The 21,318-nt window shown below is 51.5% G+C and overlaps 1 protein-coding gene across 7 annotated transcripts in view; it reads left to right on the top strand.

Moving 5' to 3' along the window:
* Nucleotides 1–21,318, top strand: part of tanc1b (tetratricopeptide repeat, ankyrin repeat and coiled-coil containing 1b) — a 95,727-nt gene that overhangs the window by 49,522 nt on the left and 24,887 nt on the right. For 3 of the 7 annotated variants that reach the window (XM_072718544.1, XM_072718533.1, XM_072718542.1), the window contains exons 5-10: nt 1,920–2,092; nt 4,218–4,392; nt 7,391–7,657; nt 16,544–16,666; nt 17,715–17,996; nt 18,498–18,649. In XM_072718544.1, the coding sequence (XP_072574645.1) occupies nt 1,920–2,092; nt 4,218–4,392; nt 7,391–7,657; nt 16,544–16,666; nt 17,715–17,996; nt 18,498–18,649 (1,172 nt within the window). Of the gene's footprint in view, nt 1–1,919; nt 2,093–3,278; nt 3,700–4,217; nt 4,393–7,390; nt 7,658–14,042; nt 14,301–16,543; nt 16,667–17,714; nt 17,997–18,497; nt 18,650–21,318 lie in introns of those variants that run through there. The other 4 variants (XM_023811685.2, XM_023811518.2, XM_023811764.2 and 1 more) reach the window with 3 other exon arrangements.

Genomic DNA, 21,318 nt, shown 5'->3' with positions numbered 1-21,318 from the left:
TTTGTATATGGAGCGCTGTTTGCCGAAAAGGGCTGCTGTGCGATAATTGTGATTAACGTGTGGAAATGACAGGCTTCTCTTTATTAAAGCCAGCGGTGTCGTGTGCTGTTAGCTAATGAAACGTCCAGATGGAGGGCGGTGTTTGGTCCCCAGGGCCCGGAGTGGGGACGAGGCCGCGTCATCTGTCACCCTGGCAAATTGTCAGGGGTCACAAGTCTTGAGCACCGTTCACTAGAACTCCATCCCCGAAATAGAGATCGTATCAGGGCACGCAAGGTGTCAGCCAGGCCGAGACGGGGTCCACGGTAACGGCGAGGCGACTGCGGTCCGCTGTAACGGCCGGCTGCCCGTCTTGGCACGTTCCAAAGGGAGGGGGGGGGGGGCTTTGTCACAGGAGCTCATCGTTTTAACTGAATCACAGACAGACTGTCTCACCAGGCCACCCTGATAAACACCCTCTGATTAATAGACCTCCCGCATTTCTGGCTCATCCTACCTGACTGTGGGTCTTTGTTAGAGACCCCACCCAAGACTTAGGGTATCTGTCCAGTTGGCAGCACTCGGTATATTTCTTTGGGGGTTTCGGGGCTGGTGCGTTAGGGACAGGGCAGCCACCTCCCTCCAGTGCCTCATCCCCACCAAAGCGAAACCTCTATCCCCCCCCCGCCCTTCCTCGTGTATCTCAGTCTCCCTTTTGTGGTTCATTTCTCCTTAGACCCGATGGCACTTTGCCGTTAGCGTTTCTGAGTGCTGTGCCGACGTCGACATGCGTGTGCAGGTGTGCCCAGGTCCGGGTGCGAGTCGCTGGGACACGGGCCACATCGTGTCGCCGTGAGGAGCTGGGCCGCGAGGCGATGGGTTACCGGGCCGGCACATGTGATTAGGGGGAGATGAGATTCTGATCGGGTGTCTGCAAGCGGAGCTTGGGGGGGTGCAATTTAACATGCATATAGATTGCAGTATTTGTGGCTGGGGGGGGGCGGGGGCAGGTTAACACAATGGAGGGTTCTGTTAAATGAGGTGCCTGGGGGACACGGGAGTGATGGGGGGGGGCTGTAGGTTGGCCAAGTGAATCTCTTCTCGTTAGCCTCTTGGGGGGGGGGGGGGTGCATGAGAGAGTCCCTTATTACCCTACAGGCCAGGCACGACGTTTATCTGCCTCTGTCTTTCCCAGTTTGCCAAATCCCCCCCCGGCCCCCCCCTTTCATTATGAACTGTTTTGCTAAGCACTGTGTGCCAGGAGGTGTAAGTCAGACCCCCGATTATAAGCGACGTATCCAGCTCCCTGAAACTACCCCCCCCCCCCCCCAAGCTCGGTGGTGTTGCATAGATGCTTTGGCCCCGAGGTGCAGCCTCTGTGTTTCGTCGTGCTGCTGTGAGCACCGCTGACAGCCCCCCCGCCCCCCCGTCCCACGGGAGCCAAAGTTCTGCCTTGTGCCCAGTTTGAATGTCATACTGGCTCGGCTGGAAGATGTAAAGTCCTAGTGGACAATGTGGTTTATTCAGATTTCCCTTCCGGACTGTTCCGGATTGACGCGGCAGTGATGGGCCAATGAGATCCCTCAGTTTCACATTGATTTATTTCTTTTTAATCGCCGTCCAGCTATCAGGTGAGGAATGTAAGGAGCGGCGTGTGCGGACAAGCGGTGACGCCCCTAACCGGGGGGGGTCGATAGCCCCATTGTCACCGCTCTGCCAGCCGCTGTCGGAGCCTCATCTGGAAGTGGTCCATCCTGGGCTCATTGAGATTCCAGCCCCGCACTGCAAACCCGGGCCGAGCAGCAGAGAGCGAGAGCCGCTCATGGGGGGGGGGGATAGCGAGGCGAACCACCTGCCCGCGGACACACGCGCGCACACACACACACACGGGACCCTGCCGTCTGCAGTGGAGTGTGCTCACGCCGGTCGCTTTCTCCCAGCAGAGCCGCGAGTCGACAGTGAGCAGAGCTCCTCCTCCTCCTCCACCACCACCACCACCACCTCCTCCTCCTCCCCCGCCGCCCAGGAGCTGATGACGAGGCTGGGTTTCTTACTGGGGGAAGGCATCCCTGGGACAGGTCGCATACCTATGGAAGACAAGAATGAAAAGAAGGTACTCTCTCTCTCTCTCTCTCCCCCCTTCTCCCTCCCCCCCTCTCCGCTGTGTCTGTCTGTCTGTGTATGTGTGTATGTGTGTATGTGTGTGTGTGTGTGTGTGTGTGTGTGTGTGTGTGTGTGTGTGTGTGTGTGTGTGTGATTTTCTCCCAACGCCTGTTGGTTTCTGCTCTTTGTGGTTCTTGTAGGACGTTCGGTAAAAGGCTGCAGGACCACCACTAATTAGGCCGGGCAGCTGTAACTTTTTCCACAGCTTGCGGAATTATTATTTATTAACGTCTGCAGTTTCTTTGCGTTTACAGCGGTTTGAGTTTTGCATGGGCTGAGCGTGACCATGACAGTGGCCAGGACAGCCAACCGCATGCTATCCTGTGTGTGTGTGTGTGTGTGTGTGTGTGTGTGTGTCTGTGTGTGTCTGTGTGTGTCTGTGTGTGTGTGTGTGTCTGTGTGTCTGTGTCTGTGTGTGCGGCACTGTATCTGCCACTGTATAGAGCCATACCAGTGTTGGCCCAGAAATAAGACCGGCCCGCTTGTCCTCACAGCTGGGTCGCTCATTAAGTCCTGGGTCCCCAAGTGCAGCTCTGGCTCTCAGGTTTTGCCCCCCCCCAGCCTGACATGGTTTTTGCTTTTCCGTGTTCTGGCGGAACATCTGCATCTGTGTGGCTTGTGGGAGGCTTGTTATCATGTTATCATATTTCTTTGAAGAAATGTTCAAAGCGAGCGCCGTCTCGGGGCCTGTGAGAGTACGGCGTGAGAGTACGGCGTGAGAGTACGGTGTGGGCCGGCTACTAATGTGGAGCTGCCGTCGTCAGGCTGCTGGGGTCAGTCGCTCTCCAGAAAGATGCCGCCATTTGCATCTGTATGTATTTTTTGTATTTTTATATATTTTTACAATGGTTGTTGCTTTAACGTGCAGAGACTGCTTCTCTGTTGCCGAACTTGCTCTGCTACCACGCTGCCAAACGCTGTGTAACCGGAAGTGACAAAACTTTTGGGCGTTGGAGCCCCCAGCTATGGGGATTAGGGTTAGGGCCCCCAGCTATGGGGATTAGGGTTAGGGCCCCCAGCTATGGGGATTAGGGTTAGGGCCCCCAGCTATGGGGATTAGGGTTAGGGCCCCCAGCTATGGGGATTAGGGTTAGGGCCGAGCTCGTGTCTTTCGGGTTTCCCTTTGACCTCTGCACCCGTAGTGACATGCATTGGTCGCCGCAGCACGTTCCCAACCTACGGCGGGGGATTGATGGTAATATCGAGGCTATGCCGCGGTTGATCAGTCCCGTGCCGGGTTCGAGAGGGGTTTCGGAGAGATGGCGAGCGGTGTGGGATGAGGAGAGTGAGGAATCCTGTGCGGATGGAAAGCCGGCCAAAGAAGCGCCCTGTGAGGACCTGGCAGCTGGTGACGCCCCCATCCCCCGACGGCACGCTGCCTGCTGCCTGACCTATTTACAGTACGGAGGGTGCGGGCGAGGTTGTTGAATCTTGTACGGCAGTCCGCTCGCTGAGCTCCTCGTTCCGGAGTCTCCCGGCTGCGTTTCTGTCGCCTTGCCGTGAAGAGCGTTCCTCTTGCCGTTCCTGGCGTGTCGCTGAGAGACGGGCTGCTCTCAGGTAAGCGTCGTGGCCGCGAGTGGGGTGGGGGTCCGTCTCGGTGCTGCTGAAGCCCAGGAAACCTGATCCCCCCCCCCCCCCCCCCCCGACACGCTTGCCTTTGATCAGAAGGGTGTTTTTATCAGAATTGAGATTGATCCTATTTTTAGGCAGCATGCAGTGTGTACGAGAATGTCATCATCCCTCTATCCCCGTGTGCGTCTGTCTGTAAACATGTTTTGTGAAGCTTGAGTTTATTGCAAATTTTTCTCTTTCTAATGGAATATTTGCCTATAGTCTGAGTCACAAGGGTCTGGAGGTGGTTTTTGTAACCTCTCCTGTCAGCTGGGAAGGAGCATTTAGGAGAATTAATTAAATATACGGTAAAATATGTAGTTGTGTAATTATTCTCGGAACGGCTCCCAGCTTCATGTAACTGTTTTGGATACGGTGGTTATTTTAGCTCAGACTGGAGGGTTTGCAGAATCCTGGCTGGAGTGTTTAAAGGAACATTTAAGTGCTGTCCTCTCTCCCTCCAGTGCACCATAAGCAGCCAGGGAATTAGCCCCTGCTCCACTCTGACCGGCAGCACCGACAGCCCCTGCTCCACCCTCAACAGTTGTGCGAGCAGAGCGCCCCCTAGCTGCCCCAGCCCCTGCGCGGCCATCACCAGTGCCAGCTCCACTCTCGAGAGCAAAGACAGCGGCATCATCGGTAGGTACCGTCGTGTCGCACGTCACGCCGTCTACTGCATCCCATTCTCCGTGTGTCCCGAATCTGTGCCGTCGAGACCTGTAATTCCCCGTGTTCCTCAGCACCGCTGTGGTCTGCCGTCTGTTCCGCACCCGGTACCCTGGTTGTGTAATTAAGGCTCTGTGCTCCTCTGAGCCTCCTAAGCTTGTGGTTCGTCTCGGTCCTGTGGTCTGTTCCGCGGTGCTCCGTCTGCTTCACCGATGTCGCTGCTTTCTCGGCACTTGGACGGGACTGACGGAGATCTCCAGGGTTTATCCATTCTGGGCTCGGGAAGCACTTTAAGCATTTAGATGTGGGTCCGCACGTCAGTGCCGGCCTGTGTTTCCGCAGGTTTGCTCGTAATTTAGCTTTGGCTGCTTTCTGACATGCTGGCCGCACCGGAGACGCCGGTATTCCGTCGCCATGATGGGCTTCCATCCTCATACTAGTTTTTTCAGTTAACTGGGAGCTGCGATCGCCCCACTGGTGGGCTCCTGCCAGCTGTCCCACTGCCCCCTCCATGCCATTATTTATCTGTTGACGCAATGAGTTACCGCCTCTCATCCATTTCACCCATTGAGCCGTGTCACAGGGGCTAAATTATTAATGGTAGGAACCAGTGGTGCTGGGGGGGGGGGGGGGTTTGCTGCTTGAGGGTGGGTCTTGAGGCCCTGGGGAAAGGGACGCTTTTTCTGAAAGCTCCGGCACCTTCTTGCTGCTTCATGATGAGGGCTTTTCTCATTTCTGATTAATATTGAAAAATGTTTAAAGGTGAATATTGGTGAATGTCAAACTGATGTTTACATTTCAGTGAGTGGTCACTAGAGGCAGCTGCCTTTGTCTGTGCCTGTCTGCGTGTCTGTCTGCGTGTCTGTCTGCGTGTCTGTCTGCGTGCCTGTCTGCGTATCTGCATCTCTGTGTGTGGGTTATGTATATATTAAATTGCGGGGCCCAAATGTCCCCACAATGTGATAAAATTTTGATGTTTAGGTATTTTTTTCGGTCCTCTTAAGAGGAAACTCAATTTTATAAGAAGAAATGCCAAAGGCCTTTTATTTTGTTTGATTACTTACGGTTTACGTTAGGGCTGGGTAGGAGTTCAGGTTGTTGATGAGAGTTATACCCTTATAAATGAATGAAATGGTCCCCACAAAAGATGTGTGTGTGTGTGTGTGTGTGTGTGTGTGTGTGTGTGCGCCCCCCAAAGCATCTCTGCTTCTAACAGCATTATGGGATAGAAAGGAGCATGATGAGAAAGGGTGTGTGGCAGGACAAGACGGGCAGCTGCTACATCACAAGGACAGAGGAGAACACACACACACACCTTCAGAAAGCAGACTGCCGGCCATATAAGGAAACCACGTTTAATTCACCTGTTTAATGAGCTGCGGAGCCCTAGCCTGTAACTGGCGCTCGTTCATGAAAACATCTCGATTACTGCTATTGTGCGAAACTGATTAAACGGCCCGCCCAGGGGATTTGTGTCAGTGTCGTTTGATTGTGTACCTTACACCCTAATGCCTTTCTGTGCTTTTAATACAAAGCCATTTACCATTATGACTCCGTAATGAATGCAGATTAAAATTATGTATTCAGTGTGATGCATTTGTGTTACTGTGTTTTTAGGCTAACTGCCAGCGTCTGCCTCTTGCTGTCAGTTGTGTTTTGTGGCAGCTGGATTCATAAGAATAGTTGAAAGGATTAAAGGATTAACTATAATAGAAGTGTGCACCTGTCCAAATGCTAAAAATACATTTTTATTCTCTCTGCAGCATTTTTAATCATACTGTTGGGTCTGGTAGGGGAGAAACGTATGAGGGTATCATTGTTTAACCTCATTTCTCCAGTAATTAAAACCATTAATTAACAGTAACTAAAACTATCATTTACTTGTCACTCAGGCATAATTATATATCGACACATCTTCCATAATACAGTACAGGATTAGGCTTTAGTGTCTCTGTGACGCAGGAAGGCCAGTATGCAAGACAGGGAGACACCAGGGATGAGGTGCCAGTCCATCACACACACACACACACACACACACACGCACGCGTTTGTATTCACATCTTTGTGGGGACTGTCCATTCATGTTTATGGGCACAATCCCAATCCCAACTGTGACAACCTTAACTTCTAGTAACTTTTAGTTCTTTGATTGAGCTCAGATTTTTATAAAATTGAGGTTACAGGATTAAAGTGGAAAAGGTTGCTGCATGCAGAAGAATGTCATATAGGTTGAGTAATAGGGGGCAGAAATTCATGCATAAGTGTAAATACATGTGAACTGTTCTTAAAAGACACAAGTGAGGTTGGATCATGCTTTAACTTTTATAATATAATGTATGTCTGTTGTGTTTATAAAGATGTGGATTTTATTGGTCTTCAGGCTCTGTAGGTGTGGGGTGCAGGGATTCTAAATGCCAGACTTTTGTGATCGCGCTGTAAGATTGTATTTTTGGTACTGAAAATTAATTTTAAAAATACAAGTTAAAAAAAGTAGCAGGTTTTATCACATTGTGGAGACATTTGGTCCCCATACTGTGGTAGATATGAACCCGCCAACTCAAGACAGGAAACTGGGGCACCTGGAGAAACCCAGTGTAACCACAGAGAGAGCATCCACAGAACGGGAGCATGATTTGAATCCCCCTCTGATGGCGTGAGGCTACCATGCTAGCCACTATAAGTATACATATACAGATGCTAATTAGCAGCAGAACTTGCCAGATGGTCTTTGAGCATATCTGATGCAGACCGTACATCCCCATCTGCCTGATAGATTTTTTCAGTGCTTCCTGATAAGTGCAGATCCGTTAGAGACTTGGATCAAAGGAAGCGGCTGGCTTTCTGGAGTAACGTGGGGCGTTAATGAGCGGCCGAAATTCCTGCAGTGTTCACGCTGATGCCATTATGATGATGAACCATATATATAGTAGTTCAGCTGGTGATCTGACCCCGCCCCCTTTTCTTGGCACAGCGACGATCACCAGCTCCTCGGAGAATGATGACCGCAGCGGTTCGAGCCTGGAGTGGAGCAGAGAGGGCAGCTTGAGGGACGGCGCCCCCCATGGGCCGGTGGGGGCAGCGCGGATGGATGCGTGCTCCCCTGTGGCCGAGGAGGACCCACCGGGGGCTGGGGGTGGTCCATCGAGGGCGGAGCCTCTGGCAGGTGTGGGCGTGGTTGCCTTCCCCGCCCACACGACCTCCAGCTCCCTCGTGATGCCGCGCCCCAATTCAGTGGCAGGTGAGTGGAATATGCTTAGTCACTGAGCCGCATTTAGTTACGAAGAGACTAAACAAGGCAATATAGGTAGTGCAGAACAATGCAGATGGTGCATAACAATACAGGAAAGTACAAAACAATACAGGTAGGATAACCGTACCAGACTGCAAAACTGAATGCGGTCAGTGGCTGATAAAGTGCAGTAGCAGATCTATGAACAGCATTTGCCATGGAGATGTGACTGTTCAGGGAAACACAGATGCTGGAAACTGGAATCAGCGCCCACCTGGCCTTCCTGCCGCGCCCTATTTTAATTTAACTTGCCGCTAACTGAATGATCGCGTTGCGCCTTCCGGATTGATCTGCGTGGTGGCCTGTTCACGGTGTTTGTTGTGGTGGGCAGAGGCGGACATTTCAGGTCCAGAAAGTAAAAATCCAAATCAGGATTTTGTTTCAACCAACCAGTTGAGTACTTTGTGACTGTGACTCTTTATACTCAAATGGTTGGTTGAAACAAAGTCCTGGTTTGGATTTATACTTTCTGGACCTGAAATGTCCACCTCTGGTGGTGGGTAATACGGCGTGTCGACGTGGAGGAGGCCTTCCTGTGAGGCCGGGGGCAGACGCCCCCCCCCCCCCCCAGGTGGCATGAGGGACAGTGACAGGCATGGGGACGTTTCTGCCGGCAGTCACTGGGGCTTCATAGACTGCTGCAGAGGATGGACATTATTGCCTGGAACAGCTAGTAGTGCTGGCCTCCCCTCTGGAACAGCTGTGTCTGGGGTAGGGAAGAGGGGAGCCAGCTCTTGTGGGGGAGGGGGGCGAGTGTGGGGAATTTGGACCCAGCTGTTGTAGGGGTTTGTGTTTATATCATCTTGACCTGGGCAGCAACGAGCCCAATTTGTTCCATGTTCTTCCGGAGGAGTTAAAACCAGCCGTGCTCAACTACCTATGGTGAAGTGCTGACTCCCTTACTCTAACACTCACGTCATCTCTATGAAGCCGATCCGAATCACCCTAGACTGCATCACGGTTGGTGTTTATGGTGGCATTTACGGCGTATTCGATGGCTCTGAGAGAGGAGCAGAGTTTTTTCTGAAGGCGTGTTGTAATATAGCAGAGCGGACCAGGAGGCCAAACAGAGACTCCCGCTGTATGTAAGCATAATGACATCATCAATGCTGTGGTTTCTTGTTAGTGGTTGGTGTAAAGCAGGGGAATGGGCATGAGCGCAGCTGTTTGCTCAGGAGCGTCTCCGCGTGATCGCATTGCTTGATAGTGACGCAGCCATCTTGAATCTTTAAGTATGGGGCAAAGCGAGCACCTGGTGCTGTGGGGGTAGAATCTTCCAGAAATGTCCCACCCAGCCATTTCTTTAATAGTGGCGCCCAGCTTGCTTGGCGTCTGTGAGGATGGCAGTGTCATTGTCACACGGCGGTGTCCTTTAAGGGACCTGCTGGATTTGGTTGGTTGTGAGCAGGATGGTAGGAATGATCGAGGAACACACCTCACCCCCCCGCCCCTCCGAGTCACGAGAGCTTAACCTGCGTGGGCAAACATTCCGGGGATGCAGATCGGCAGCACTGGTGGTGGCGTGTTTGTTTTGGCTGCGTGCACGAGTGCTCGTTAGCATTTAGATAAGAGTACAAAGGCAGCAGGCAGCTATTGATGCGGCCCGTTCCCGGCTGTGGTCAGTCAGCATAACCTGTAAGGAATGTTTCCATTTACAGCTGCGTGTGGTTGTGTCTTTCGGTGATTTGTTGTTCTGCAGTCTGGCTTCTGTATTCCTGGGAAGAGTTCGGTTTATCTGTCGCTTTGGGACGCCAGGATGCGTAGCGCTGCCCGTCACGTTGGTCCCGCCCCTTGTTTTCCCGTTGCGTGTGCTGATCCTCCTTGTGAATCGTGAATCTTCCATATCACTTATCCCGTGAGCTCGCTGCACTCGCTCATTGTTTACACTGATTTGTCAGGGTCGACTTTCTGCTGACTCCCTTCTCTGAATCTCTGATTTCTGCCCAAAGTTGCCCTGTTCTGCCCTCCCTAGTGTTAGTGACTACCTTGCCGTAGAGCCTTGCGGGGGGGGGGCATGAGACCGCTCTGGGTAATTACACCTCCCACCTGGACAGGAATAAAAAAGAGAAGCCGGATAATTAAGGCCAGCCTTGCTTTCAACTTGCAAAGTCAATAATTATTTCATCAGCGCCAGCCGTGCTGTCCCACCCCTTACGCTCACGCAGAGTATGAAGCCAACATTAGCTGACTGGGAGCATACAGCTGATACTGTCAGTGGTGACAGCAGGCTTCTTACCTCCTTTGGGTCCCCTGTTTAATCTGGATTTCATGTATTCTGTGTTGTGTATATTTCATAGTCACTGGTTTGCAGACCCGCAAAGTTTTCATCGTAACTTGGAAATGTGTACGTGTTCACTAAGAACAAAAAGGCCCGATTCCTCGTTGACATGCCAGGATCTGAGCAGAATTGCGATTCAACATTTCAGGCCCTCTCGTCTCCAAATGAGCTCTAAACACCTTTTGCATCTTTCTGTCTGTCTGTCATCGGCATCGCTGGCGGCATCAATCAGTAAGCTGACACCTCAGTCGTTCCCAGGCTTGCGGAGGGACTGTCGGTCTACAACGCTTCATAACCCTCAGCTTGTTGTTAAATACTAACCACCGCATCAAAGTTTGCCAGATTATACCCAGGAGGACGGTTACTTAGACATTCTTCTCTTATGGCTCCCTTACTAAGATGCTAACTCTTTATTAGCACAGGCTGAGGACCTTTGCTAAGCTTGTAATTATGCTTTTTAATATGGACAGGATGATGGCCGGTCATGGGGGTCCTGCCAGGGCCTCATCTGTGAGAGCCGTGTAAATGCTGCCCTGGCGTGTAACAGACCGGCTGGGATGAGTAGTAATCCCAGTCGGGGGGGGGGGATCTGTCCGTAACATTTCAGAGCCAAAGCTGGATGCCCCTTTAAACAGACTGTCCCTGACTTATGACTGGTCCCCATTCATGCACCCAGTGGGCGGATACAGACTTAGAATAATCAGACTTTTAGGTGTGAGAATGAGACTGGGAGATGCATGTGAGACTGGGATGGTCGTGCTGTCATGTAGTATAGTAACCGTTACAACTATCATACAGCACTCTGACATTTAGTTTTAAACGCAGCTACTTAATTTCTCTTTGTCGTCGTCGTCGTAAGTCGCGCATAGGGTGGAGGACAGTCTGAATGTGGCACATATTACTGTGTTGCTCAGTCTGTTTACACCAGAACAGAGGAAGGGGTGAGCCCCTCCATAAACTGAGGATCGGTGACATATTTGTGGTGCTTCATTATCTCTGGAATAGTGTGCAGATTTCAAAGGCTTATTTATGTCCCCAAGCCTTCTGCGTTTGCCCTTCAGCAGAAGATCACACACATTAAATAAAATGGCACGGCGGCCATATTCACTTCCTGTCTTCTGTGAATTGGATGTGCTTGGTGCAAACTGGGACTGCTTACTGATCTGGGAAGGAGGGGGGGACGCCATGTCTATACCTAAACCCTAACCAGAGCTGGGAAGCACATCAGCACACACCCCCCACCCCCCCACACCGAGCCATTCTCTATGAATCTGCCGGGGAATCAGCCGTCTGGCCAGAACGGACCGTCAGGGGAGGGCTGTGGCTTTGGGGCTCTGCTTGGGGAGGCCAAGGTCTGCTAGGTGATGTGTTGTGTGTGTGTGTGTGTGTGTTGCGGTGATGTGCAGCGCGTCAGCCTGCGAAGGGGGGGGTGGGGGGTACGGCTGCATTATCTGCTTCCCGGGCCCGTGGTTCGGCTCTTTGGTGCCGTGCGAGTAAAATGCTGAGCCTGTAACCAATCCAGCACCAACAAAACCCACTTCTGCATCCTGTACTGTCAGCGTTTACTTTTCTCTTGCACCCATGTCTTGTCCCAGCAGTTCTGTAAATCCGCAGGAGCAGGTAAAGCAGTCAGACCTGCATCACAAGCCATGTGGCTTCCTGACTTCTCACGCTGGGTCTTTGAGCTGTCCCTTGCCTTCCTGCCTCCGCTTCACTGCCCAGATACTCGTCGGCTTTCCCCTGTCAGCCATGACAGTTTTTCTTCTCCTCCAGAGCAATAAAGCAAATGTCTTCTCGCTTGGTAGGATCTTTCTGAGGGTTGAGCAACGCTGTAATGCAAGCAGATGCTTTTCTTCCCAAGTCGCAACGGCGACCTTAATCACAGTCTAAACACCACCCCCCCCCGCTGTTTCTGGAACGTTCCGTACCGTCGGAGGTGACACCTGGGACCGGATAAGGTTCTGCGCGAGTGGTAGTGCTGTGTGACCCGGTGGGCCAGTTTCTTGCCGTTGGCTTCGTCTCTGTGATGAGCGCCGGCCTAGAAGGATCCGGAAGGCTGCAGAGTGTCTCCCTGTCCGTGGTGTCGCCATCTGTCACCGTTTGCCACGTTAGACTCGAGCGACGGGCTCAGGCTCGCCAGGCTGCCAAATAAGCTTGGCATGGGGGGGGTGGAGGGGCGCCGGAGGGCTTCCATACCCCATTTGGCACTGCGCTTGCTGTTCCCGTGCGGTGGGGGCAAATGCCACCCCCTAGACGGGGAACTCGATAAGGAAATAACACGGTAATAATGTAATTTGAGGCGAAGTGTGAGATCTGAGACATCTGGCACACGCTGCCGTGGAGCGGCCATGACAGTTTACGGATGTAAATGTGATTTTCACCCCGGCACTGGTGAGTCCAGGCCGCCAGGCAGCTCTTTGGGATTTAGTTCTTTGCTTCGACTGAATTGATTTTAGCGAATAAATTATTCATTTCGGCTGCAGGAAAATGGCGACGTCTGCCAGGATTTGAAGGCTAGCTGAATGGACTGTAGGGGGCGCTCCAGCTCAGTGGGTCAAGACCCCAGTCGGGGCGAGCGGAGTGATGTCATCATCGGGACCCTGAGCAAGGCACTGCAGGGACTCTCTGACCCTGCTTTCGCAAAAATACCCGCCCCTTGCATATAAGCATTGGCTATGTAAATCAACATTGGCGTATGAGATCTCTGCACGGTGAGCTTTCAGTGCAGTTTCCGCACGCGTTGTCATCTTGGGGCTTACTGTGGCGGAGAAGTTTCTGGAAATGAATCCACACCGTACCCTCGCCCGCGGGGCATGGCTTTGGGGTGACCCTCTGCTTAGACCCAGCAACCTTTTTAAAAGCAAAGAGCCATTTTTTCCTAAATATCTGAACCAAGATTTACAATGAGCCGCAATGGGTAGAGAAGGGAATTTGAGATACGACATTTTAATGTGATATGAGCATATATGCATTTAACACAAAAACAAAAGTTGAAGTACTTACAAAAAATAAAGAGAACCAATTTCGGGGGGGGGCATCTCAATTTTAAATCACTCAGACGCATAACAGCACAAAGGTGACTAATATTACAACATTGTTCAGTTCTGTCGCTATAGTCTTCACTCTCACCCCTTCTTTCGTTCGGCTCTAGTAAATACAAAATGCAATGCAGCTTCAAATTCAAATTCAAACCTTTGGGTGCGGTATTTTTTTTTGGTTCCGCATGTTATCTGGTTTTCTGGTTTGTGGCTCGCTTACGTAATCTTGCCTCTCGGAGTAGGTGCATTATGATCTCCCAAAGACAAAGAACAGAGGGCGAGATCCTGTAGTGCCATTCGGGAGGAAACATCTGTTCAGGGGTGATTTGGGAGAACAGAGAACCAGCCTGGACCTAAGCAGACTTTGGGCTTCTACTGAAACACTGAGGCTTTATCTCATAGCACTACCTCTGTTTGCCCCCCCCCCCCCCCCCCTTGGGGCTAATTATCACAAAAGTCACTGATCTGTTCCCCCCCGCCTCCCTCCCTTGTCCTGCTGGTTTTCCAGGGCTGGTATCTATTTTTAAAAAGCAGTAATATAATTTAAGGCAGAAGCACTTGGTCATAAAGTCACAGAGCAGGTGATGTGGTGGGCATGGTAATCCTGTGGCGTCCTCGGGGGGGCCTCCCCTGTCAGCGTGGTGTGTGTGTCTGTGGGGGGGGCGGCACGGCACGCGGCCTTTCAAATCTACCCCCCACCCCCCGCCACCGCTTTTCATCCCTCTTTATCATTCCCATCTTCCCATCTCTTCTGTAACCCCCCACCTCTCTGTGGGGACGGTGCGTGTTCCTGCCCCAAGCGCTCATTCAGATTCTGCTCCTCCTGCCCACAAACCTCGGCCACGTTCCTGCCGCTTATTCATCCTTTTTTTTTTTTTCCTCCTTCCTTGTGCTTCCCATTCTCCTTAAAATCATAGGGCTCCCCCTCTCTCTCTCTCTCTCTCTCTCTCTCTCTCTCCCCTCTCCCTTCCTCCCTACTTCCCCCCCCCCCCCCGATCTTCTACCGCTGCCGCTCACTCTCTGCATGCTAATGCCACGGACGCTCTGACATTGGTGGCCGGCAGGTGCCGAGTCCGTTCTGCGAAGCGGTCGCGCCGGCGCCGGTGGCCATGGGGCGGAGCGGCGCCCCCTGGGCAGCGGTCGCTGTGTCTCTCTGAGCTTTTCCCGCGGAGCGGCTCCTGGCTTCGGCAGGCTGCGCGCGTCTAGCTGCTCCTCCTCAGGACGCGAGCTCCTCAGCTCCTGCTCCGCTGTCCGTCACGCCTGCTGTCCGCCGCATGTAAGTAGCTGCTCATCTCGCGTCTTATTATTATTATTATTATTTTTTAATCCACCCCCCTTTTTGTTGAGATTGGGAGCAGACCCCCCCCCCCCCCCGTGCAAACAGGTTGCCACAGCGGTGTTGGGCGGATAGCAATCCCGGGTGTGCTGCCGTTCTGATCTCCCGCGGGATGAAAGGAGGTCTCCGTGCCAGGGGGGGGGAGACAATCAGGGAGGTGTTGCTTTCTTTTTTTGTGTACGAAAATGTCGGGGGGTATTCGGAGTGACTGGATCCATTTCTGGAAACCGGAAAGTTCAGCACGAGTGAGCCAGCTTCTTTTGTGTCTCTGGGGAAAGCCTGTTTGAGATTTAATCTCCGAGATAAGTTGGGGAAGTGAGTGACCCCCATCCTCGCCTGCCTCCCCCCCCCGGCTCCCCCCACTTTGCCTCTGCCAGCGCTGGTCCAAGCCTGGCCAGCAGAGTGAAATTTGTGTTTCTTTTGAAAAGGACTTTTGGGTCGCCATGGTGATTTGATTGTTTCAGCGCCCTGCACAGTGTGTGTGTGTGTGTGTGTCTGCCTGTGTGTGTGTGTGTGTGTGTGTGCGCGTGCGCGCGCGTATGTGTGTGTCTGTGCATGTATCTGTGTGCGTGCGTGTGTTTGTATCAATGCGTGTGTGTGCAAGGAAGGTAAATGGGAGTTTCTCCTTTGGGATCTTTGCCTTAGATCTTCTCCAGCTACTGGTGTCAGTCATTAATGATCCCACCTTTCTCTAAAGGCTGGCTCATACTTTCAACACAAGCCCGCACTGCGTACACGTACATGGAGAAGTTCATAGTACATACACTCTCCGTGCACGGAGATGTTCATAGTACATACACTCTGCGTACACGTGCACTGAGACGTTCATAGTACATACACTCTGCGTACACGTGCACGGAGACGTTCATAGTACATACACTCTGCGTACACGTGCACTGAGACGTTCATAGTACATACACTCTGCGTACACGTGCACTGAGACGTTCATAGTACATACACTCTGCGTACACGTGCACTGAGACGTTCATAGTACATACACTCTGCGTACACGTGCACGGAGACGTTCATAGTACATACACTCTGCGTACACGTGCACGGAGACGTTCATAGTACATACACTCTGCGTACACGTGCACGGAGACGTTCATAGTACATACACTCTGCGTACACGTGCACTGAGACGTTCATAGTACATACACTCTGCGTACACGTGCACGGAGACGTTCATAGTACATACACTCTGCGTACACGTGCACGGAGACGTTCATAGTACATACACTCTGCGTACACGTGCACTGAGACGTTCATAGTACATACACTCTGCGTACACGTGCACGGAGACGTTCATAGTACATACACTCTGCGTACACGTGCACGTACACAGAGACGTTCACCCTACACACGTACCACAGCAGTGAGCTTTGTGTCCGTTTCTCTATGTTTTACAAATTCAGAGAGCCGGCTCACAGGGTTGTCTTGAATTGAAATTCTCATGCCAGCCAACTGACCAATGTTGACAAGTCTGCACACACGAGCACCTGCACTTACATGTAACTGTTTTATTACCTTGTAAATAGCCTGTAGGGTTTTCAAACTACTGCACTGGTCAAAAGCATCGATGTTGGTGTTTAAAGTGCTGCTAGCGGATCGATCATGCGCAGTGTGTCCCGAGCTGCGCAGACACAAACGTGGAGTGCAGCAGACGTTCATTTGAGCAGACACGTCCGCTAGTACTCATACTGAGAAGTATGAACCAGCTTTAAGCTTTGAGGCTGCTCTCTGAGCTTGTATATCAGCTTTCTGTGAGTGTGATGGCCAGACTCCTCTCCCATTTGCGTGTGTCATTGCCGGACTTCTCCTGTGTGCGTGTGTCATCGCTGGGCTCCTCTCCCCCATGTTCCCTTGCTTGTGATGGCCTGGCTCTTCTCTCCCCTGTGCGTGTGTGTATCCATATGTGAGTGTAAGCGTGTGCTTGGCTCTTCTCTCCCCTGTTCCCATGCGTGTGACCACATGTCTCAGGTTATTCTCTGGCCTCTTCCTCCTACTGGCTTTACCCCCACCCCCCCACCCCCCATTGTGTCATGGAGTGTGACTTCCTCTTATACCAGCTGCCATTCTCAATGGCTGGATGATCCTGGGAATGGGGCGGCGCCCCATAGCCCAGACACTGGTGATATCCATACCCCCCCCCCCAATCACTTTTCCGACGCTTCCCTCCGCAGCCACAAGTTCCACCAAGCTAGAGGACCTGAGCTACCTTGATGAGCAGCGCAACACCCCCCTGCGGACGTCCATCCGGCTGCCCTGGCACAACACCGGAGGCAGGACCCCGCAGGACCCCAAAGGTACCCCACCCACGGTGAACGCGGTCGCCGCTGTAACCTCAGCTGGGAAATTAAGCACCGCTAATACTGATAGGCAGGTTAATTGTTGTGGAAGTGCTGGGGGGGACACTCTGAATTTCCTTTGGCTCTGTGAGCTGCTGTCGGCTCGGGGATGTAATTAAGACGTTTAGTTTGGGGCTTCTGGCAGATTTTAGTGGAAAACCACATAGTACAACAGTCATTTCTATTAATTGGGCACCTTCCCTAGACCCTGGCAGCTTTTTAAGAACACAGAGTAAAAATTCTGCTTTTTCATGGCACGACAGGGACAGGCCACACCCTGTGGATGTAGTGCGGAAGCACTATTACGAGCAAAGTTTCTTTATTGAACCGGCATTTTTATCGAAAGCTGCACATTTTGAGGAGGGTCCGACAGTCCCTGTTGAAATTGGGGTTAAGGACCTGGCTCATCGCAAGCACTTAGGACGCTAGCGAGTCTCGCATTCTGGGGGTGTATAGTGGGGTGAGGTGGGGTCTCTCCGGGGGACCCAGCGGATGTTCATCCCTGAAGCAGGTTGCCAAAATCACCGGTGAAGCATTGTCTTCAGCGCCGGTCTCAGCGGTGTGTCAGCGATGCCGTCCTAGCAAGCTCTCTGAAACAAAACATCAAGGAACCATGTTTTAACGTTTTTTTAGTTTTGTTATTCTGAATGAGTAATTGATTGATTTTAGCCTTTTGTTTTATCCAAGTGTGTGAGGAACGTTTTTGTGAAATTCACAATGCTGCATTACAGCCACTTTGTGTCAGCAGTCAGATGGTTCCGTCCATTCAGATACTCAAGTGATTTAAGCAGTGTAATCGGACTCATGTTGTGCTGGTAGGTAATTAAGGACTAATTAAGATACTCTAATTAAGGGCTAATTAAGGTCCTCTGCCCCATCAACCTGCCTTGACGCTTCAGGAGCTCTGTGTACGAGAGACGGGCTCCCCACATGACACCTGTGTGTGTGTGTGTGTGTGTGTGTGTGTGTGTGTGTGTGTGTGTGTGTGTGTGTGTGTGTTTTCCAGCCCGGCTTGTGCCCTACAAGCCAGTGGACATCATGCTGAAGCCGCTGCTGTTCGAGGTGCCCAGCATCACCACGGACTCGGTGTTTGTGGGCCGGGACTGGCTCTTCCTGAGGCTGGAGGAGGCCCTGAGGCCGGCTGAGGGGGCCGAGGGCCGCGGCGCCGTGCTGGCAGCTGGCGTGGGCTTCGGCAAGACGGCGGTGGTGTCGCGCCTGGTGGCGCTCAGCTGCCATGGGGTGCGCATGCGGCAGATCGCCTCCCACAGCCCCGGGGCGTCACCGAGAAGTAAGCCTGCCCCCCCTATCAGCATATTACCCAGCACGCACTGCTGCTCTCCATCACCGTGTGGGGGGGGAGATGGGGAAACGCCTCCATTTAGGTTGGGGAGTTTTGTACACTTACGGCTGTTTCCTATAATTTTATTAACGGGTTCGATTCAAATGTCAATGGGGAAGGCTGGGGTAGCCATGGAGACATAAATGTCACAAACTGCCGCCTTGGGGGATCAAGTCAGGTGGCCTTGGGTGGCCGACTTAGCCGTTCCTGTAGGACGCCGCAATCTCACGTGATATAGGAGTGATGTGTAACTGCCACTTTAGGGACCTTTCCCATGTGGTGGGCAGAAAAGATTATAGCTCTGGAGATTGTACACAGAGCCATTCTGGAATGTTATCTTTCTGGTTTTTGAATAATTGAATTTAATTATGCAGTCTGCAGCTTTGACACAAAACAGGCCTGTGTCGTGGTCCCGCTATAACGGCCCGAAATTCCGCTCTCACCCTGTAGGTGGCGACGCAAGCGTAGAGTTGCCCCTCAGCCAACCGCCCCAGCCTGCCCCACTCCCGAGTGTCACCAGCACGCTGCGGGACGGCAGCTGCCCCGGGACCCCCGAGGTCCAGAGGTGCAGGGAGGGGGCCGTGAAGCGCCTGGCTGCTAAGGTAACCGTTCCCCCAGCCCATGTTTAAAATGGCTGACCATCTGCGGGCAGGAAGCAAACGACCTTGAGTGGATGATAGACCGTACGGGGCGTCTTTAAAACGTGAACGAGTAATGCTTAGGAGAGTCGACGCGCGTGGGGCGAATTTGCCCCCCCCAGCTGCTTATGTGGGGGGTTTCTGCTTTATTATGTGTAAGCTTTATCTTTTTGCTGGCATAATCGTGCCGCATCTCTTGCAGAGAGCTTCACAAAGGCAGGCTTTGCTTTGTAAGTCGGACGGTGAGGGGGGGGGGGCGGGGGTAGGCACCAACCTCCAGCAGAGTTCGAGCCCCCGAAGATGCTTCCAGATCCAAATCAAATGCCTCTTTACCTCAGCAACCGGCTGAATTTCAAGCCCACAATCTCGCCCCCCCCCCCGACCTCCCACCCTACCATACCTATACAGATATTATTTTGGTGAAGTCACGGGCATCCCTAGGGCTGTTTTGGGGGGGGTGCTTAGCTCGTCGCCCCCAAATAAATGTACACTAATTAGGTTTAATAGTGTGTTGTCATTTATTTTCATTAAAATCAGACCTCCTCTGTACAGGCTCCCTTTTCATAAATCTCTAATGACACTCCTGGTCTAAGTGAAGGTTTTTATTTTGTTAAATGCATTAAGGAATTAAGAGGGCAAGAACTAATTCAATAGTCAAGGGTTCCTGCGTGTCTGAAGTATACAGGACGACGCTTTTATGTTCTGCATCAGACGGGAGCAGGAAGTATCTCATCTGGCGAGTTTTTGTGTGTTGGGGGTTCGTTTTGTGACCTTTTACCTATGGCCCTCACTGGGTTGCCACGCCCCTTCGCCGCTCACACTCGTCCCACTTTTCCAGCCGGGGGGGAATTGCAGGCAGCTTCCATGTCGTCGAGGGAACCGTTCAGGCTCCCCTTCCCCTGGCAGCCGGTGCGGTGGGTTTACACCGCGTTCCTGCCTAGTTAGGTCACTAGATTAAATGTGCGGTTTTACTGTAAATATAGCTGGTGGGTGTGGTCATGTCACACAGCTTATCTGCTTACACTTAGAAGGTCCTCTGCTTTTTCAGACCTGGTCTCATATGAGAATCCAGCATATTTTCATCCTTTTTGAATGGCTTCCCTTCCCATCTATTTTTGGAGTTTTTGCTGGGATTCATGCCTCCCTCTAATTGTTCCTTTCCTGCAATTATTGTTTCTCACTCATCTGCTTAACTATGTTTTTAGCATTTTTTTTGAAAATCCCCTATTCAGTCCACTTGTTTTTATTTTTTATCCCCTTCCTTTGTCTGGTAGCGTGATCTCCAGGTAGACATTTCTCAGAAATGATCCATTGTATTGTCCCTCATGAATTGTCTTCCTTGCTTAGATAATAATGGATTCTAGGAACCGATAAAAGACCTCAAGTGGCCTTGTGGTCGTACCGTGTGAATAAGGGCTGCACTCTCCCCTGCAGCCAGATGCCGGTCGCTGTCTTCTGCTATGGACTTGAGGGCTAAGGAGCCCATTCTAGGTCTCACACAACTGTGGATGCTTCAGGCTGCATCTCCTAACCTGCTTTTTCTCTTATGCTAAAATGTTTGTTGGACGTAGAGTCTTGGGTGCCAGGATTGCTGTTAAACTTCAGGTTTTTATCCAGAACCAGCAGTCACCCCCCCCAGCTGGCTTTTTTCCTGACAAAGAGGTTGCCTTGCCGTCTCAGAAGTGTTGCCCAAAGCTATGATTCATACACACACTGTTTGGAGCAGTTTCTGATGAGAGCCTCCTGCTGTTTGGAGAGTCCTCAGACGGCACTCGCTTGATCGTCTCAGGAAAGCATGTCCTAATTGACCATGGTGTTTCAGTAATGACGTTTCACTGATTATGGCAGTGTTACATCAGTCTGGAATGGGTCTCATTCTCATTCTGTAATTCGTTGACGGTCTTTAGTTGCGTATGGTTGGCTTCGTTGTATAGCTTACTTACTCTTGCAGCTTGCTTTACTGACAGATCTATGGGGTTATTTACTCGATGTCATATGAAAAACTGCAGTTGGGGCTGTAGCTCACAGAGTGGCCATGCGAGACACAGTGCATAAATGTCTGTGTTCACGTATCCTTATGGTATGTTCCATTTGAACTGCGAAGTGAGAATTTCCTAATCCCTAGTTGGAAATTTCATTTGGAACACAGAGGAAGCTCTACAAGCCTGACCTCAGAATTCAAGATGGCTGCGTCCATCATCAACACAAGTGAAAGCTGAAGTCATACACTATTTACTAGCCCTTATTTGTGTCTTATTAAATTGCAACCTCTGTCTGTGGACATGTTGCTACCATGTTTGTATGTGGAAAAATACCGCATGATGCATTATCAACTTGTATTGCTTACAATGGCTAGAACTGGTATTGCTAAATGTCTTTCCAAGCTGTACTGGAACACTGTTAACTGTGTTGTGATGTCATTCCCATCTCTGACTTCCGACCTCCGAAGTAAATGGAACGCAGCATTATGTTCAGAATGTTGAATCCCTGTGCACCATCTACCACAGGGCAGAACGCCAGCAGTTCCTATTAATCCCATTTGATGAAAGCAAAAGTACCATAATCTCTCAGGTCTTCAGCAGTATGTCAGTGGAAATTAAAAGTAGCCACAAGCCTGAGATTCGAGGTGCTTG

This window comes from Paramormyrops kingsleyae, chromosome 1 (genome assembly GCF_048594095.1).
Source record: "Paramormyrops kingsleyae isolate MSU_618 chromosome 1, PKINGS_0.4, whole genome shotgun sequence".
Classification (NCBI taxonomy): domain Eukaryota; kingdom Metazoa; phylum Chordata; class Actinopteri; order Osteoglossiformes; family Mormyridae; genus Paramormyrops; species Paramormyrops kingsleyae.
Note: the sequence above shows the minus strand (reverse complement) of the source record. Positions and strands in the feature narration are given on the sequence as shown.